This window comes from Oncorhynchus gorbuscha, unplaced genomic scaffold (assembly GCF_021184085.1).
Source record: "Oncorhynchus gorbuscha isolate QuinsamMale2020 ecotype Even-year unplaced genomic scaffold, OgorEven_v1.0 Un_scaffold_390, whole genome shotgun sequence".
Taxonomy (NCBI): domain Eukaryota; kingdom Metazoa; phylum Chordata; class Actinopteri; order Salmoniformes; family Salmonidae; genus Oncorhynchus; species Oncorhynchus gorbuscha.
Genome location: NW_025745238.1, coordinates 812,740 through 832,731, shown reverse-complemented (window position 1 = coordinate 832,731; position 19,992 = coordinate 812,740). Strand labels below are relative to the sequence as shown.

Below are 19,992 nucleotides of genomic sequence, written 5' to 3'. Positions count from 1 at the left end.
CTTGTGGAAAAGCATCTCTGCAGTTAACGTTAAATCAGTATTGTCCCTGTTAGCTAGGTAACGTTATGTCTTGTTATTAAATTGTGTAGGCCTAGATATAGCCATTATTTTTGGGGGCGAAAAAGATTAGACCTACAGTAGAATGATTACTCATTTGATGATTACTCATTTGACCTACAGTAGAATGATTACTCATTTTTTACATAGTATAATAATAGTGAAGACTTCACAACTATGAAGTAACACAGATGGAGTCATGTAGTAACTAAAAAGTGTTAAACAAATCAAAATATATTTGAGATTCTACAAAGTAGCCACCCTTTGCCTTTATGACAGCTTCAAATCAAATTTGATTTGTCTCATGCGCCGAATACGACAGACCTTACAGTGAAATGCTTATTTTACAAGCCCTTAACCAATAATGCAGTTTTAAGAAAAATAATTACCTAAAAAATGGATAACAAATAGTTAAAGAGCAGCAGTAAAATAACAGTAGTGAGGCTATATACAGGCGGTACCGGTACAGAGTCAATATGCAGGGGCACCGATTAGTCAAGGTTATTGAGGCTGGAGTCTTTGACACTTTTTTTTGGACCTTCCTCTGACACCGCTTGGTATAGAGGTACTGGATGGCAGGAAGCTTGGCCCCGGTGATGTGCTGGGCCGTACACACAACCCGCTGTAGTGCCTTGTGGTCGGAGGCCGGCAGTTGCCATACCAGGCAGTGATGCAACCAGTCAGGATGCTCTCGATGGTGCAGCTGTATAACTTTGTCATGCCCTCTTCACGACTGTCTTGGTGTGTTTGGACCATGGTAATTTGTTGGTGATGCGGACACCAAGTAACTTGAAGCTCTCAACCTGCTCTACTACATCCCTGCTGATGAGAATGGTGGAATGCTCAGTCCTCCTTTTCCTGTAGTCCACAATCATCTTCTTTGTCTTGATCATGTTGAGGGAGAGGTTGTTGTCCTTGCACCACATGGTCAGGTCTCTGACCTCCTCCCTATAGGCTGTCTCATTGTTGTCGGTGATCAGGCCTACCACTGTTGTCAGCATGGCCATGTCGTGCTTGGCCATGCAGTCATGGGTGAAGAGGAGGGGACTGAGCACGCACCCCTAAGTGGCCCCCATGTTGAGGATCAGTGTGGCAGATTTGTTGTTACCTACCCATACCACCTGGAGGTGGCCCGTCAGGAAGTCCAAGATCCAGTTGCAGAGGGAGGTGTTTAATCCCGGGGTCCTTAGCTTAGTGATGAGCTTTGAGGGTACTATGGTGTTGAACACTGAGCTGTAGTCAATTAATAGCATGTTCCTTTTGTCCAGGTGGGAAAGGGTACCTGTGGAGTGCAATAGATTGCATCATCTGTGGATCTTTAGGCATTCTCTCAACCAGCTTCATGAGGTATCAAATAACATTTTTCAAATGTATTGGTCAATTACACGTGTTTAGCAGATTATTGCAGGTGTAGCAAAAATGCTTGTGCATCTGGCTCCGACAGTGCAGTAATATCTAACAAGTATTATCTACGTTTTACAACATATACCCAATACACATTAAAAAATAAGTAAGGAATGGATTAAGAATATATATAGATATGTCAGAGTGGCATTGGACTAAGATACCGTAGACTAGTATAGAGTAGAGGTCGGCCGATTATTGGAGGACCAAAAAAAAGCAGATACCGATTTAATCGGACAATTTTTATTTTTGATTTATTTGTAATAATGACAATTACAACAATACTGAATGAGTACTTGTTTTAACTTAACATAATACATCAATAAAATCTATTTAGCCTCAAACAAATAATGAAACATGTTCAATTTGGTTTAAATAATGCAAAAACAAAGTGTTGGAGATGAAAATAAGTTCAATATGTGCCATGTAAAAAAGCTAACGTTTAAGTTCCTTGCTCAGAACATGAGAACATATGAAAGTTGGTGGTTCCATTTAACATGAGACTTCAATATTCCAAGGTAAGAGGTTTTAGGTTGTAGTTAATATAGTATTTTTAGGACTATTTCTCTCTATACCATTTGTATTTCATATACCTTTGACTATTGGATGTTCTTATAGGCACTATAGTATTGCCAGTGTAACAGTATAGCTTCCGTCCCCCTCCTCGTCCCTACCTGGGCTCGAACCAGGAACAAATCGACAACATCTACACTGAAGCATCGTTACCCATCGCTACCCATCATATCATTTCGAAAACAAAATGTTTATTTCAGTGAAATACGGAACCGTTAGGTATTTTATCTAACGGGTGGCATCCCTAAGTCTAAATATTCTTGTTCCATTGCACAACCTTCAATGTATGTCATAATTACGTAAAATTCTGGCAAATTAGTTCGCAATGAGCCAGGCAACCCAAACTGTTGCATATACCCTGACTCTGCGTGCAATGAGCGCAAGAGAAATGACACAATTTCACCTGGTTAATATTGCCTGCTAAACTGGATTAGTAGTTATAACTAGTGATTATGATTGTTTTTTTATGAGAAGTTTAATGCTAGCTATCAATTTACCTTCATTTCTACTGCATTTGCGTAATAGGCAGGCTACTCGTGAAGTGCAATGGTTAGAGCGTTGGACTAGTTAACTGTGCGGTTGGAAGATTGAAACCCCTGAGCTGACAAGGTGAAAATCTGTCATTCTGCCCCAGAACAAGGCATTTAGCCCACAGTTCCTAGGCAGTCATTGAAAATAAGAATGTGTTCTTAATAACCGACTTGCCTAGTTAAATAAAAGGTCTTTTAAAAAATAATCGGAAATCGGCCCCCAAAAATACAGATTTACGATTGTTATGATAACTTGAAATCGGCCCTAATTAATCGGCCATTCCGATTTAATTGGTCGACCTCTAGTATAGAGTGCAGTTTATACATATTTTTTAAATGTATTTTTATTTCACCTTTATTTAACCAGGTAGGCTAGTTGAGAACAAGTTCTCATTTGCAACTGCGACCTGGCTAAGATAAAGCATAGCAGTGTGAACAGACAACACAGAGTTACACATGGAGTAAACAATTAACAAGTCAATAACACAGTAGAAAAAAGGGAGAGTCTATATACAATGTGTGCAAAAGGCATGAGGTAGGCGAATAATTACAATTTTGCAGATTAGCACTGGAGTGATAAATGATCAGATGGTCATGTACAGGTAGAGATATTGGTGTGCAAAAGAGCAGAAAAGTAAATAAATAAAAAAGAGTATGGGAATGAGGTAGGTGAAAATGGGTGGGCTATTTACCAATAGATTATGTACAGCAGCAGCGATCAGTTAGTTGCTCAAATAACTGATGTTTGAAGTTGGTGAGGGAGATGAAAGTCTCCAACTTCAGCGATTTTTGCAATTTGTTCCAGTCACAGGCAGCAGAGTACTGGAACGAAAGGCGGCCAAATGAGGTGTTGGCTTTAGGGATGATCAGTGAGATACACCTGCTGGAGCGCATGCTACGGATGGGTGTTGCCATCGTGACCAGTGAACTGAGATAAGGCGGAGCTTTACCTAGCATGGACTTGTAGATGACCTGGAGCAAGTGGGTCTGGCGGCGAATATGTAGCGAGGGCCAGCCGACTAGAGCGTACAAGTCGCAGTGGTGGGTGGTATAAGGTGCTTTAGTGACAAAACGGATGGCACTGTGATAGACTGCATCCAGTTTGCTGAGTAGAGTGTTGGAAGCCATTTTGTAGATGACATCGCCGAAGTCGAGGATCGGTAGGATAGTCAGTTTTACTAGGGTAAGCTTGGCGGCGTGAGTGAAGGAGGCTTTGTTGCGGAATAGAAAGCCGACTCTTGATTTGATTTTCGATTGGAGATGTTTGATGTGAGTCTGGAAGGAGAGTTTGCAGTCTAGCCAGACACCTAGGTACTTATAGATGTCCACATATTCAAGGTCGGAACCATCCAGGGTGGTGATGCTAGTCGGGCATGCGGGTGCAGGCAGCGATCGGTTGAAAAGCATGCATTTGGTTTTACTAGCGTTTAAGAGCAGTTGGAGGCCACGGAAGGAGTGTTGTATGGCATTGAAGCTCGTTTGGAGGTTAGATAGCACAGTGTCCAATGACGGGCCAAAAGTATATAGAATGGTGTCGTCTGCGTAGAGGTGGATCAGGGAATCGCCTGCAGCAAGAGCAACATCATTGACATATACAGAGAAAAGTCGGCCCGAGAATTGAACCCTGTGGCACCCCCATAGAGACTGCCAGAGGACCGGACAGCATGCCCTCCGATTTGACACACTGAACTCTGTCTGCAATATTTGAGATGGGTAATGCTAGATACAGAAACATTAAAGTGTCTAGTGATCCATTTCTAAAAGTGGTCAGGGATTCTTGATCTATGTGTATAGGCAGCTGCCTCTGATGTACTAGCGATGGCTGTTTAGCAGTCTGATGGCCTTGAGATAGAAGCTGTTTTTCAGTCTCTCGGTCCCAGCTTTGATGCACCTGTACTGACCTCGCCTTCTGGATGTTAGCGGGGTGAAAAGGCAGTGGCTCGGATGGTTGATGTCCTTGATGAACTTTTGGCCTTCCTATGCCATTGGGTGCTGTAGGTGTCCAGGAGGCCAGGAAGTTTTTCCCCGGTAATGCGTTGGGCAGACCACACCACCCTCTGGATATGTTTGCGGTTGTGGTTGGTGCAGTTTCTGTACCAGGTGGTGATACAGTCCAATAGGATGCTCTCAGTTGTGCACATCATTACTGGAATGCATTTCAATTAACAGGTGTGCCTTGTTAAAAGTTCATTTGTGGAATTTCTATCCTCAATGCGTTTGAGCCGATCATTTGTGTTGTGACAAGGTAGGGGTCCTATACAGAAGATAGCCCTATTTGGTAAAAGACCGAGTCCATGTCATGGCAAGAACAGCTCAAATAAGCAAAGAGAAACGACAGTCCATTACTTTAACCTTTCTGGCACGGGCGTTCTGTTAGCGACCCACCTCGACAACATACGGTGAAATTGCAGAGCGCCAAATTCAAAATACAGAAATAGTCATAATAAACATTCATAAAAAATACTATTGTTATACATCGGCTTAAAGAGTTACTTCTTGTTAATCCAGCCGCTTAGTCAGATTTCAAAAAGGCTTTACGGTGAAAGCATACCATGCGATTATCTGAGGACAGCGCCCCGCATACAAAAGCGTCAAAAACATTTCCCAACCAAACACATGCATCACGAAGGTCAGAAATGGCGACTAAAATAAATCGCTTACCTTTGAAGATCTTAATCTTTTTGCAATCCCAAAGGTCTGTTACACAATGAATGGTCGTTTTATTCGATCAAGTCCTTCTTCATATCACAAATGTCCGTTTATTTGGCGTGTTTGATTCAGAAATATACCGGCTCCAACTCGCCCAACATGCCTACAAAGGATCTAAGTTACCTGTAAACTTAGTCCAAACATTTCAAACAACGTTTCTCATCCAACCTCAGGTACCCTAAAATGTAAATAATCATTTTCAATACCGACGAAAAACACCACCTGAGTGACACTTAGAAAAATACGACTACTTCTTAATTTAAATTATTTATTTTTTAAACATTGAACATTTTCTGATGACTGTTGACTTCTAGTGGAAGCCATAGGAACTGCAGTCTGTGTCCTAATAATTTGGCTTCCCCATAGAAAAGCATTGGGTTTCGCCTGCCAAATCAGTTATGTTATACACACAGACATTATTTTAACAGTTTTAGAAACTTTAGTGTTTTTTATCCAATACTACCATGCATATGCATATCCTAGCTTCTGGGCCTGAGTAACAGGCAGTTTACTTTGGGCACCTCAGTCATCCAAACCTCTGAATACTACCCCCTATCTCTAAGAAGTTTAAGAGGTGAAAGTTAGCCAATCTCAAAAATGTCATGAACTTTTAAAGTTTCTTCAAGTGCAGTCACAAAAACCATCAGCGCTATGATGAAACTGGCTCTCATGAGGGCCGCCACAGGAAAGGAAGACCCAGACTTACCTCTGCAGCAGAGGATATGTTCTTAAGACTTAACTGCACCTCAGAAATTGCAGCCCAAATAAATGCTTCACAGAGTTCAAGTAACAGACACATCTCAACATCAACTGTTCAGGAGACTGCGTGAATCAGGTCTTCATGGTCAAATTGCTGCAGAGAAACCACTACTAAAGGACACATAAGAAGGAGAGACTTGCTTGGGCCAAGAAACACGAGCAATGGACATTAGACTGAGTCCAAATTTTAATTATTTGGTCCAACCGCAATGTATTTGTGAGACGAAGAGTAGGTGAACGGATGATCTCTGCATGTGTGGTTCCCATAGTGAAGCATGGAGGAGAAGGTGTGATGTGGTGCCAGGGTCTCAGGCTAACCACAATGGCTATTGAAGGCACCAGACCCAGCAAGGTGCCAGGGTCTCAGGTTAACCACAAGATGTATAGGAGGCACCAGGCCCAGCAAGGTGCCAGGGTCTCAGGTTAACCACAAGATGTATAGGAGGCACCAGGCCCAGCAAGGTGCCAGGGTCACTGGTTAACCACAAGATGTATAGGAGGCACCAGGCCCAGCAAGGTGCCAGGGTCACTGGTTAACCACAAGATGTATAGGAGGCACCAGGCTCAGCAAGGTGCCAGGGTTGTTCTCAACCCACTTTCTTTTATCCTTTTATTTATGACAGAACTCCCTTCCACCAAATGTTTACGATTACTGGAAATAATTGTTAATTGTCAGAAACTGAAAAATTGACCACACTATGAATTGTGGGTTTAAGGATGCAACACATTCTTTCTGTTCCGTCCAGTGTTGTCACGATTCCAGTACTACGAAACCAGATTTTAAACTCGATGGTCCTTTAAAATCCTACATTATGTAAAATATTGTGTTTTGTAGTTTACAAAATAAACAAATATGACTGAGTGACAGCATAATATTTTTTTCCCCCAAACATTAGGACTGTTAACCTCAGGAAATTAAGTCTGCTTCATGTTTTGTTGCCTTTGCTTCTTTACTTCCTAGTATCGCGATACTGGTATCATGACAACTCTAATTAGGTCAGCCCGTGTCCCGACAAGTTTTCTTTGAAGGCCTGTTTGGAAAAGTTGAGTTGGCCTGTGTTGTTATGTGGGGAACTTTGAAAGGAAGTCAATGGGGCTGAGAAATTGCCTCAAGCTACAGTGCATGAGAGAAGACAGTGGGAGAACCAGCTGCTAGCTGGCACTGCCACAGTGGGAATCCCTCCATATTGCCCCCCCCCAGATCTGATCTTTCCACTAAAGGTTAATGACTCCTTTTTAGAGCAGGGGTGTCAAACTCAGTCCATGGAGGACTGTGTCTGCTAGTTTTGTTAGTTCCTTTTCATTTGGCCAAATAAGACCTAGACGACAAGGTGAGGGGAGTTTTTAACCAATCAGGGACCCTAGTTGATCTATAAAGTACAAGGGAGGAGTGAACCTGCAGATACTCGGCCCTGCATATGAGTTTGACACCTGTGACAAACTCTGATGTCTGAGCTACCTCAACTGTATAGCCTACTAGAGAGATAATGTGGCCTGTTGTCTGAGCTACCTCAACTGTATAGGCTACTAGAGAGATAATGTGGCCTGTTGTCTGAGCTACCTCAACTGTATAGCCTACTAGAGAGATAATGTGGCCTGTTGTCTGAGCTACCTCAACTAGCCTACTAGAGAGATAAGAGCTACCTCAACTACTACGAGAGATAATGTGGCCTGTTGTCTGAGCTACCTCAACTGTATAGCCTACTAGAGAGATAATGTGGCCTGTTGTCTGAGCTACCTCAACTGTATAGCCTACTAGAGAGATAATGTGGCCTGTTGTCTGAGCTACCTCAACTGTATAGCCTACGAGAGATAATGTGGCCTGTTGTCTGAGCTACCTCAACTGTATAGCCTACTAGAGAGATAATGTGGCCTGTTGTCTGAGCTACCTCAACTGTATAGGCTACGAGAGATAATGTGGCCTGTTGTCTGAGCTACCTCAACTGTATAGGCTACGAGAGAGATTATCTGGCCTGTTGTCTGAGCTACCTCAACTGTATAGCCTACTAGAGAGATAATGTGGCCTGTTGTCTGAGCTACCTCAACTGTATAGCCTACTAGAGAGATAATGTGGCCTGTTGTCTGAGCTACCTCAACTGTATAGCCTACCAGAGAGAGTAGAGTAGTACTTTATTGATCCCTTACTTGGAAAAATGATTTGTCACCACAGACTAGTATCAATACTACAGGCTACACATAATGATTAACCGATATTAAGACAACTGCACCTCAGGACCATTAAGGACCATTCTTTTTTTGTTTTAGCTAATAAATGCTTTTGTCTATCCTTTTCTGGGGAAACGAGCAATAACATTTGTATCATGGACGTAATCATAAATCATCACATTCAAAGACTGATGGCTATGAGTAAGAATATACTATATACTCCTATTACAGGATTTCCCACTGCCTGGTGTCTGAAAAACACTTCTGATGGTGTCATGCACGCACATGATGCCAAAAAAAACTACTTAGCAGGAAAGCCATCAATGTTATGTTTTTTTGGCATCGTGTGTGCATGACAACAGAAGTGTATTTCAGATACCGGGATTTGGGAAATCCTGTGTTGAAGTTAATGGTTGTAATGCACAGATGGCTTAACATATGGCTACGGTCATATAGACTTAAAGTAAGGTAACCTACCCTGTTATCTAACTTTTATTATATGACAGTATTAATGCAAGTTAATGTTATACCCACCACTAGGTGAGCAGCATGTAGTAAATATCGACCCCCTAAAAACACACATGAAGGCCAATTTCCAATTTGATTATTGGACTGGAAAAAAGTAGGACACTCATTCATCTAAGGCAATAACACTAGTCATTTAGGTCTAATACAACCATGTATGCACACAAGATCCAGCATGACTGTTGTGCAGCCAGATAGATGGAAATGATTGCCTCTGGCTGGGACTGGATAAGTTGTCACCTCACCAACACCACTGCTGTCTTTGCTGTGCTGTGCTCTCCCTGTTTTGTAGTCATGCACTGTTTTGGGGGTTTATGTAATGGGAAGGCTGTGGAGCTGCCCTTGGGAGAGACTGGCTGTCTTTGAGGCTGAGATAGATTTTGAGAAACTGAACATGAGTCACCGGAGCGTGCACACACACACTACTCCAGCTTCACCCATGCCTCCATGTCTCAGCAAATCATCTATGCTTTTCAGGATTCATTGTGTTGATATAAAACAAATACTTTGAGCAGTTATCGATGTGCAAACATAATTTAGTTGATGTGCAAACATAATTTGGTTGAGGATGCACTGGTGGCTCTTGGGAAAGGGAGCTTGCTTTGTAGGCCCATTGAAAGTAGTCCTATTTTCACTACTTTTGTCTCCTGACTGATCATTTTATGAAGTTGTTACACACCACTGGTGTGCTATTGTAATTAATGAGCAAGAAATCATTACTGACAATCAGGCATTCTCAAGACAGTGTGATCGGGTTTACAATGATTAGGCCTGTTAACACACTCTCATGGGCAAGACATTCTGTTGATGAAGTCCAGGCTGTGTGTAAAGTTGTTATTTTGTTTCCCTGCTGTGAGACAACTTTATGTAATGGTTTACATAATAATCTCACTACCCACATCCTTGAGTACAGCCAGTGGGTGTAATCTAAGATGATTAAAATCACGACTTTCACTTTGTCTCCAGGGTCAAACCTCTTGACTACATTTCATGTTGGTTAGTATCTCTCTAGCAGGTCTTTGGTGGTAGAGCGAGACGTACAACAATGTTGTTCTGTTCACCTTTCTAATAGTAGACAATGATAAGAAATTGACTGTAGTCCATGTGCTCAACTATGTGCTCCTACTCAACATATGATTTGTCTCCTTAAGGCTAGAATCATTAGTTAAAACAATAACAAAGTGTTACCCTGCCTCTAAAAGCCTAAAAGCTTAGGGATGTGGGCCTAGAGAAATGTTAACTCAAATTCATAGGCAGAGCTATGTATGCAAGACCTGACCATCCATGATGTCAAAATTATATTTAAATTGAGGCTATATGGTGTTTGTTTACAGTAAAATAATTAGTTTATTTTGTGTTCTGAATGGGTATTGACAGTTGATCTAAACACTGCATTTATACGTTTATAGTCATCAAATCAATGGGTAAAAATCATTCAGTTAAAAACATTGCTGTAGCAAGTAAGGATTCCTAGCTTTAATAAGCATGGTAGCTAACAGTCCATCATGCTCTGATTTGAAGTATGTCCCGTTCAGCCAGACAAAAGATCTCAGTAGCTATATTTTCATTTTATTTACGATTTTTTTTTTTTTTAACTGGTCAAGTCAGTTAGGAACAAAATCTTATTTACAATGACTGCCTACCCCGGCTTAACCCTAACGACACAGGGCCAATTGTGCGCCGCCCTATGGGACTCCCAATCACGGCCGGTTGTGATGCAGCCTGGAATCAAACCGGGTCTTTAGTGACGCCTCTAGCACTGAGATGCAGTGCCTTAGACCATTGCGCCACTCGGGAGCCCATATTGGCCAGGTGCCTCGTAGGACACTCAGTCTAGATTTATTGATGGCCTGCTAGTGAAACCAAAGTGCTGAGTCATAGATCACTTCTTTAAACCACCATTGTCCTCATTCACTCAATGACATTGTACTGAGGGACTTCTCCTAACGTGTTTACTTCCTGCTTGCTCCCTAGGTCTCCTATCTCTTCCCTGGTCCGACCCCGATGTCGAGCACATCGGCCAGCCACCACAGTGAGTGGTAGAGGGGGGGCGAAGGGGCAGCCAGCGGCCCTGTGCCAGTGACGGGCTGTGGTGGGCACGGCCCGAGGCCTCTAACTGGATCCCTCGAAGCAGCAGCAGCCGCCCGGCGGTTCCCGCAGTGCCATGGACCATCCAAAAGAGGGTGAGCGGCCGGCGAGGAGCAGCAAGGTGGCACAGGGGCGCAGCGGGCACTCTAGACCCTCCAGCTCCTCAGCCTCCTCCGGGGTTCTCATGGTGGGACCCAACTTCCGCGTGGGCAAGAAGATCGGCTGCGGCAACTTCGGAGAACTGAAGCTCGGTAAGAGGAGTTAATGTAATCTTTATAATGGTAGGACTGTATTTCATATTGATCCACCCAAGGACACTCTGTTTACATGTGGTAACATGAACTGCTCTTTGTTGTGTTGATAATTTCATACGATGTGTTGGGCACTAGTGTTGTCATGATACCAACGTATTACTTACAATACGATACCAGACCAAGTATCACGATACTCAGTAGTATATCACCATGGTTTATCTTGGCTAGGTCGCAGTTGCAAATGAGAACTTGTTTTCAACTAGCCTACCTGGTTAAATAAAGGTGAAATAAAATTATTATTATATTATTTTTTAATACCGTGCATCACTATTGGCAACACAAGCCTCCCAGACCCAGTATCGCTTATGTTGTCCATAGTGCTTTTATTTTGGGCTCACGGGGATAGGCATATATTGACAGTGATTTGTTCATGCCTGCTTCATAGTAATCACATAAATAATGCAGTCTTTCAGTGGCTTGGCCTATCATGGCCAGGAACATGAAAGCCATATTTCAGATGCTAACTTCATGACATTCTGACAATCCAATGACACGGAGGACTGAGAAGGTTTATCAGCTTCAACGTGTTCTGGTATAACTGGTTATATTATAACCTCCCACAGCAACACAAGACCGACACAACAACTGTCTCTGAGACCCATCAGCACTAATGTTGTGTCTGTACAGAATTCCGTTGTAGTAGTACATGTGGTACTCTGCTATGCTGCTGTACCAATAATCAATGCATTTCTCTTAATTGAGTAGATTAGCTAGTACACATGATGGCCATAGGCGGGGCATGCTTGCTGAATGGAGCATACTGGGGTCACACCAATGATGTTTATAAAACCTGGTATTGGCCATTGAGAGGTTTTGAAACCACCGGTCGGCCATATTGGCGCTCCTCATTTAAGAGCAGTCCTCCATAGGACTGCATGACTGGAATTCTACATTATTTTTAAAAATTAAATAACATTACATTTATTTAACTTTTGTTTTCGTCCATAACATTTATCAAAAAAAATATATGCTAAGGAAAATGTTATATTTTACTTTTGTGTTTAGCTCACGTAATATAATTTGAAAGTTTGCATAAGGTTTCTGTAATATAATATGAGGTTAAAACAAATGTAGACATTAATAAATGCATTTCTATAACTTTCTAAATATTTTTTACAATTGTGGGGGAGACTCAAAATGTCAGTGCGGTGGCTTCAACACAGCGCCCACGCATTAGTAATCTAGTGTATATAGACATTTGAAGTCGGAAGTTTACATTACACTTAGTTTGGAGTCATTAACTCGTTTTTCAACCACTCCACAAATTTCTTGTTAACAAACTAGTTTTGGCAAGTCGGTTAGGACATCTACTTTGTGCGTGACACAAGTAATTTTTCCAGCAATTGTTTACAGACAGATTATTTCACTTATAATTCACTGTATCACAATTCTAGTGAGTCAGAAGTTGACTGTGCCTTTAAACAGCTTGGAAAATTCCAGAAAATTGTCATGGCTTTAGAAGCTTCTGATAGGCTAATTGACATCATTTGAGTCAATTGGAGGTGTACCTGTGGATGTATTTCAAGGCCTACCTTCAAACTCAGTGCCTCTTTGCTTGACATCATGGGAAAATCCAAATAAATCAGCCAAGACCTCAGAAAATAAATTGTAGACCTCCACAAGTCTGGTTCATCCTTGGGAGCAATTTCCAAACGCCTGAAGGTACCACGTTCATCTGTACAAACAATAGTACACAAGTATAAACACCTTGGGACCACGCAGCCATCACACCGCTCAGGAAGGAGACTCGTTCAGTCTCCTAGAGATGAACGTACTTTGGTGCGAAAAGTGCAAATCAATCCCAGAACAGCAAATGACCTTGTGAAGTATCTATATCCACAGTAAAACGAGTCCTATATTGACAACCTGATAGGCCGCTCAGCAAGAAAGAAGCCACTGCTCCAAAACCGCCATAAAAAAGCCAGACTACTGTTTGCAACTGCACATGGGGACAAAGATCATACTTTTTGGAGAAATGTCATCTGGTCTGATGAAACAAAAATAGAGCTGTTTGGCAATAATGGCCATTGTTATGTTAACATCCCAACCGTGAAGCACGGGGGTGGCAGCATCATGTTGTGGGGTGCTTTGCTGCAGGAGGGACTGGTGCACTTCACAAAATCGATGGCATCATGAGGTAGGAAAATTATGTGGATATATTAAAGCAACATCTCAAGACATCAGTCAGAAAGTTAAAGCTTGGTTGCAAATGGGTCTTCCAAATGGACAATGACCCCAAGCATGTTTCCACATTTGTGGCAAAATGGCTTAAGGACAACAAATTCCAGGTATTGAAGTGGCCATCACAAAGCCCTGACCTCAATCCTATAGAAAATTTGTGGGCAGAACTGAAAAAGTGTGTGCGAGCAAGGAGGCCTACAAACCTAACTCAGGTACACCAGCTTTGTCACGAGGAATGGGCCAAAATTGACCCAACTTTTGTGGGAAGCTTGTGGAAGGGTACCAGAAATGTTTGACCCAAGTTAAACTATTTAAAGGCAATGGTACCAAATACTAATTGAGTGCATGTAAACTTCTGACCCACTGGGAATGTGATGAAAGAAATAAAAGCTGAAATAAATCATTCTCTCTACTGTTATTCTGACATTTCACTTTCTTAAAATAAAGTGGTGATCCTAACTGACCTAAAACAGGGCATTTTTACTCTGATTAAATGTCAGGATTTGTGAAAAACTGAGTTTAAATGTATTTGGCTAAGGTGTATGTAAACTTCTGACTTCAACTGTGAATCATAGATTGATGCATACACACTAATTTCTTGAGGCTGGACTGAAGTTCCCCAGAGCAACGCAAAGCTCACTATTTTTCTATGGCTTTTTTGTCCTGCTCTGAAACTGCTTTTGGAGATGGTCATTTGCTGTCTACTAAGCTAAACACCAAAACACTTTATTTAGGCAAGCCCTTCAGTAGGTTGAGTAATAACCAAAGTGCTCTTATCTGAATGCCACCTCTCTCTCTGCTTTGTTTCAGGTAAAAATCTCTACACCAACGAGTATGTAGCTATTAAACTGGTAAGTACTCTCTCCTGAAAAAAAATTAACTGCACTGAACAAAAATATTAACACAACATGTGTTGGTTTCATGAGCTGAAATAAAAGATCACTGACATTTTCCATACACATAAAACGCTTATTTCTCTTTTTTGCACATATTTGTTTACATCCCGTTTAATGAGAATTTCTCCTTTGCCAAGATAATCCTTCCACCTGACAGGTGTGGCATATCAAGAAGCTGATTAAACAGCATGATCATTGCACAGGTGCACCTTGTGCTGGGGGGAAATAAAATGCCACTCTAAAATGTGCAAATTTGTAACACTACACAATGCTACAGATGTCTCAAGTTAAGGGAGCGTGCAATTGGCATGCTGACTGCAGGAATTGAGTTGTTGCCAGAGAATTGAATGTTCATTTACTCTACCATAAGCTGGCTCCAACATCATTTTAGAGAACTTGGCAATGCGTCCAACCAGCCTCAACTACAGACCACGTGTAACCACGCCAGCGCAGGACATTTGCACAACTTAATAATTTCTGCACAAACTGTCAGAAACCTACTCGGGGAAGCTCATCTGTGTGCTCAGTTCGGGGTCGTAACCGACTTCGGTGGGCAAATGCTCAGCTACGATGGACACTGAAACGCTGGAGAGGTGTGCTCTTCACAGATGAATCCCAGTTTTGACTGTACAGGGCAGATGGCAGACAGCGTGTATACCAGTGCCCAATGGTAGCAGTGGGGTTATGGTATGGGCGGGCATAAGCTACGAACACAGTTAGTGGTGACCCAAAGGCCTTATGTAGGCTACAGTTAGCGGTGACCCAAAGGCCTTATGTAGGCTACAGTTGGCGGTGACCCAAAGGCCTTATGTAGGCAAAGGCCTTAGCTACAGGCGGTGACCCAAAGGCCTTATGTGTAGGCTGACCCAAAGGCCTTAGTTAGCGGTGACCCAAAGGCCTTATGTAGGCTACAGTTAGCGGTGACCCAAAGGCCTTATGTAGGCTACAGTTAGCGGTGACCCAAAGGCCTTATGTAGGCTACAGTTAGCGGTGACCCAAAGGCCTTATGTAGGCTACAGTTAGCGGTGACCCAAAGGCCTTATGTAGGCTACAGTTAGCGGTGCGGTGACCCAAAGGCCTTATGTAGGCTACAGTTAGCGGTGACCCAAAGGCCTTATGTAGGCTGCGGTGACCCAAAGCCTTATGTAGGCTACAGTTAGCGGTGACCCAAAGGCCTTATGTAGGCTACAGTTAGCGGTGACCCAAAGGCCTTATGTAGGCTACAGTTAGCGGTGACCCAAAGGCTACACGCATAATCTGTCACTCATCAATAATTGAGCAAAGGGACCACTGGGTGGCCCAGTGGTCTAGGGCTAACCAGGTCGCCAGGTGCACAGCGTTTCCTCCGACACATTGGTGCGGCTGGCTTCCGGGTTGGATGTGTGCTGTGTTAAGAAGCAGTGTGGCTTGGTTGGGTTGTGTTTCGGAGGACGCATGGTTTTCAACCTTCGTCTCTCCCGAGCCCGTACGGGAGTTGTAGCGATGAGACAAGATAGTAACTACTAACAATTGGATACCACAAACTTGGGGAGAAAGGGGGGTAAAATAATTTAGCAAAGGCCTAGTGAGGCACGCACGCGACCAGCCTCGATTTTACACTCCCAGAGGACACATCGCCTGAAAAACATCAGTCTCTGCCTTTGAAGCAGAAGACTGTTTTTAAGTTGTTGACCGTCAACATGGTGATCCCTGGCAGTAATTTCTCTGAAGGACAGGTCTAGAGGAGTTTGGGGGCTGTCGTATGAGGCACTTGACAGCAGCACTGCTCTGTATGCTTAGAATCGGGCCAGAATGAATGCATATCAATTGTAGGCTACTGAAGTCTTTGTTTACAAACTAAGATTTCTGAGGATTGATATTGAAAGGGAAATCAGACTTGTACTTTTTTATGTGGAAGTGACTAGGCCTAATTGTCAGCATACCAGAATACCACCCTGCATCCCACTGATTGCTGGCTTGCCTCTGAAGCTAAACAGGGTTTCCACTAGTAGGTCCCTGGATGGGAGACCAGATGCTGTTGGAAGTGAGGTTGGAGGGCCCTCTGGTCTTAAAATCGAATCCCAATGCTCCAGGGCAGTGAAGGGGACATTGCTCTGCATAGGGTGCCGTCTTCCTGATGTGACATTAAACAGGTGTCCTGATTCTCTGTGGGTCATTAAAAATCCCATGGCACTTATTCCAATTGTATAGGTGTTAACTAAAGGTTCACCGATTATGATTTTTCAACACCGAGACAGATTATTGGAGGACCAAAAAAAGCAGATACCGATTTAATCGGACAATTTTAATTTTTTATTTATTTGTAATAATGACAATTACAACAATACTGAATGAACACTTATTTTAACTTAACATAATACATTAATAAAAATCTATTTAGCCTCAAATAAATAATGAAACCTGTTCAATTTGGTTTTAAAAATTGTGCAAAAACTAAGTGTTGGAGAAGAAAATAAGTGCAATATGTGCCAAGTGAAAAAGCTAACGTTTAAGTTCCTTGCTCAGAACATGAGAACATACGATGGTGGTCCTTTCCTTTTAACAGGAGACTTCAATATTCCAAGGTAAGAGGTTTTAGGTTGTAGTTAATATAGTATATATAGGACAATTTCTCTCTGTACCGTTGCATATAATTGATGCGGTGCACATTCACGGAAAAAGGACTGTCGTTGCTCCAACGTGTATCTAACCACTGATTGATAGTTTTTTTTATAAGCTAAGTTTAATGCTAGCTAGCAACTTACGTTGGCATCTTACTGCATTCCTGTAACAGGCAGACTCCTTGTGGAGTGCAATGAGATGCAGGTGGTTAGAGCGTTGGACTAGTTAACTGTAAGGTTGCAAGATTGAATCCCCGAGCTGACAAGGTAAAAATCTGTCATTCTGCCCCTGAACAAGGCAGTTAACCCACCTAGACCTAGGCCGTCATTGAAAATAAAAATGTGTTCTTAACTTACTTACCTAGTTAAATAAAGTTGTAGGATTGTTTTTTTTTTTTTTTATCGGCCAAATCAGTGTCCAAAAATACTGATTTCCGATTGTCATGAAACCTTGAAATTGTCCCTAATTAATCGGCCATTCCGATTAATTGGTCGACCTCTAGTGTTAACCTCTGTGTCCTTGCTAAATTCCCAACCTGCCCCATTTCCATCATGGCCACCGAATCCATCCACCTCATTCCTAATTGGCATTTATCATGCTTCGCCGCTCCACAATGCTAGCTGATTTGTGGTGAGCGTTCAGGCGCAAAATGGTTGTTTCCTCATTACTATGTAAAGCGCTTTTAATACAACAGTTGGTAGAAAGGCACCATATAAATCCAATCCATTATTTAATCATGGTCGAAACCATAGATTTTGGGCTCCCGAGTGTCACAGCGGTACGCTCGCGCATCGAACGTGGTTAGCATGTAACGCAGAATTCTCAGTTTTTCAACCAATTTTATTAATTTTTTAAATTATAAAACACACAAATATATTACTGCATTTTTGTAAACCTTATTGTAGTTTCTGCTGTCATCAGCACAAACTTGTGCTTCAGTAGAACGGCATTCTATCAGCAGACAGCGCTCTGACTGGTGTAGTCTACTTTTCTCTGGTACTTTTCTCAGTGTAGTCCTACTTTTCTCTGGTAAAATGCCAGATTAACTTCAAGCAAAACATTAGGAAATGTAGCTGGTTGCATTCTTTCTATAGTAAACATTAGAAATTTGATGGCCGTGCACTGTTTTTTGCAACACAGGAAAAACTAGCTTATTCATTCTAAGCTCATTTACTTGTGTGGCTGCCAGCCAAATAGCGTTGCACTTCTGTTGTTATCTGATGAAAATGAAGCTATTTTCTGCCAAATGTGTTGCATTAATGTGTTTTTGGTGAAGGAGAACTATAGTTGCACTCCCCGGACCACTTTATTTATATTGAAAGACCAAACACTTGACTTTCAATATAAAACACAGGTGAAATTATTTAAACAGATGTTTTTTGAAAATGCAAATTTCTGAGCTCTTTACGCGACCCCTGTAAAGGATACCTCCTAACATGTATTGAAGTTAATAGTCCTAATGCTCTTCATACATCACAAGCTAGGCTGGGATATGTGTGGCACAATGGTTGCCTGGCAGGACTGTTCTGGACAAGCAGATAAATAGTAGCTGGTGGAAATGCCAGCTTAGGTGTGCCTCTAAAAGCTGTGGCACGGGAAATGACTCATGCCATTCTAATAGCTCTCCAGACGGCTATAAATTGCTGTACAACCAAAAAAATATGACGCTCGCAACAGTCTCATTCCAATTTAAGTCAGCAATTTGAACCCAAATGCTGTGGGGGAAACTGCCAGTCAGTAAAAGTGTACCCCCCCCCCCCCATTGTTAATTGAAGTGCTTTGTTGTACCCTGTCGCGCAGGAACCAGTCAAGTCGAGGGCACCACAGTTACATTTGGAGTACCGGTTCTACAAAACATTAGGAAGTACAGGTAAGGTCACGCTCTGGATTATCTTCATTCCTGTTCCCTGGTGTTCTTGTGTTTGCTGCATGACAATCACTCAACTGTTTTTGGTTGATTTAACAAAAAGATTACCCCATATCCACAATAAGTGATTACTTGCTCTAGATGACAACGATAAGCTTTGACATTAATTTTGAGAATATTTCAGCTTCATTTCATGCAAGGGACTGGTTGGACATCTCAAATATAAATTATTAAAATCCGTTGTGGTTGGTTTCTACAACTGAGACTATGATCTTAACCTAGTTGAATGGGCTTGTAGGACACATGAAGCACAACAGACAATGTTTGCAAGACGGTCACTAAGGGAAACCTAGTCAGTTTTAGAACAGAATGCCTTCAACTGAAATGTGTCTTCCACATTTAACCCAGCCCCTCTGAATCAAAGAGGTGCGGGGGGCTGTCTTAATCGACTGCCTTGCTCAGGGGCAGACCGACAGATTTTTACATTGTCAGCTCGGGGATTCGATCCAGCAACCTTTCGGTCATTGGCCCAACGCTCTAACTGCTAGGCTACCACTATACCTCATGTTGGTTTTGACACTAGGATGTTGGTTTACCAGGGAGGGAGAATCCACAGCAGGAAGGAAAGGCTATCCCCGTATTTCTCGCTCATACAACTTGAAGCCCCCCACTACCAGGCAGCAGAAAGCAACTTCCTTTCCCCAGTGCTGATAAGACTCCTTTGGCCTAATGTTCCTGGGAACAACTGCCCTGGTTGTTTGTGTGTCTGTTCTCTGGGGAGGAAGATAAGTGACCGTGGATGCATGGCTACGACAAGCCCTCTCCTTTGTCTGTGTGAACCGCCGGTGGTGTTTGATCTCGGCATTTGCATCCCCCCATACAGGAAGTGCTGTCATTCTCCACCGCCAACACCTAGCAGAGATGTAACCCTTTACCGTTTACAGGTGTCACGTATAAATGCCAGCTGTGCTAGCTATGGGTCATTATCTCAACGTTTAGAGAGAAAGTGTGCGATGCTGAGGACGAATTTGAGCTCTCGGTTCTGGTTGCTGCCATGGAGGCCTTTTTTGTGTGACTCCTTCATATTATTACCATGAAAAGGGGAGGGGGCTGAGACCTGTTAATACAACAAAATCTGGAATTGTATGAATTGCCTGTTTTTGTCTAAAGGTCTCCACCTAACAAGTTCTGCATACAGATAACATGATTTTTTTAAATATATATTTTTTAAATATGTTTTTAAACAAATAGGCCTTAACGATTTGGACATCAGACAAAAAAATAATTCCCCCATAGTCATTGGTGCCTGTCTTGATGCTTAT

The 19,992-nt window shown here is 42.3% G+C and overlaps 1 protein-coding gene across 5 annotated transcripts in view; it reads left to right on the top strand.

Moving 5' to 3' along the window:
• LOC124018098 (casein kinase I) overlaps positions 1 to 19,992 on the top strand; it is a 43,126-nt gene that overhangs the window by 801 nt on the left and 22,333 nt on the right. For all 5 annotated transcript variants that reach the window (XM_046333368.1, XM_046333370.1, XM_046333371.1 and 2 more), the window contains exons 2-4: positions 10,698 to 11,062; positions 14,117 to 14,157; positions 18,604 to 18,673. In XM_046333368.1, coding sequence (XP_046189324.1) covers positions 10,888 to 11,062; positions 14,117 to 14,157; positions 18,604 to 18,673 — 286 coding nt within the window. In that variant the 5' untranslated portion in view covers positions 10,698 to 10,887. The remainder of the gene's footprint in view (positions 1 to 10,697; positions 11,063 to 14,116; positions 14,158 to 18,603; positions 18,674 to 19,992) is intronic.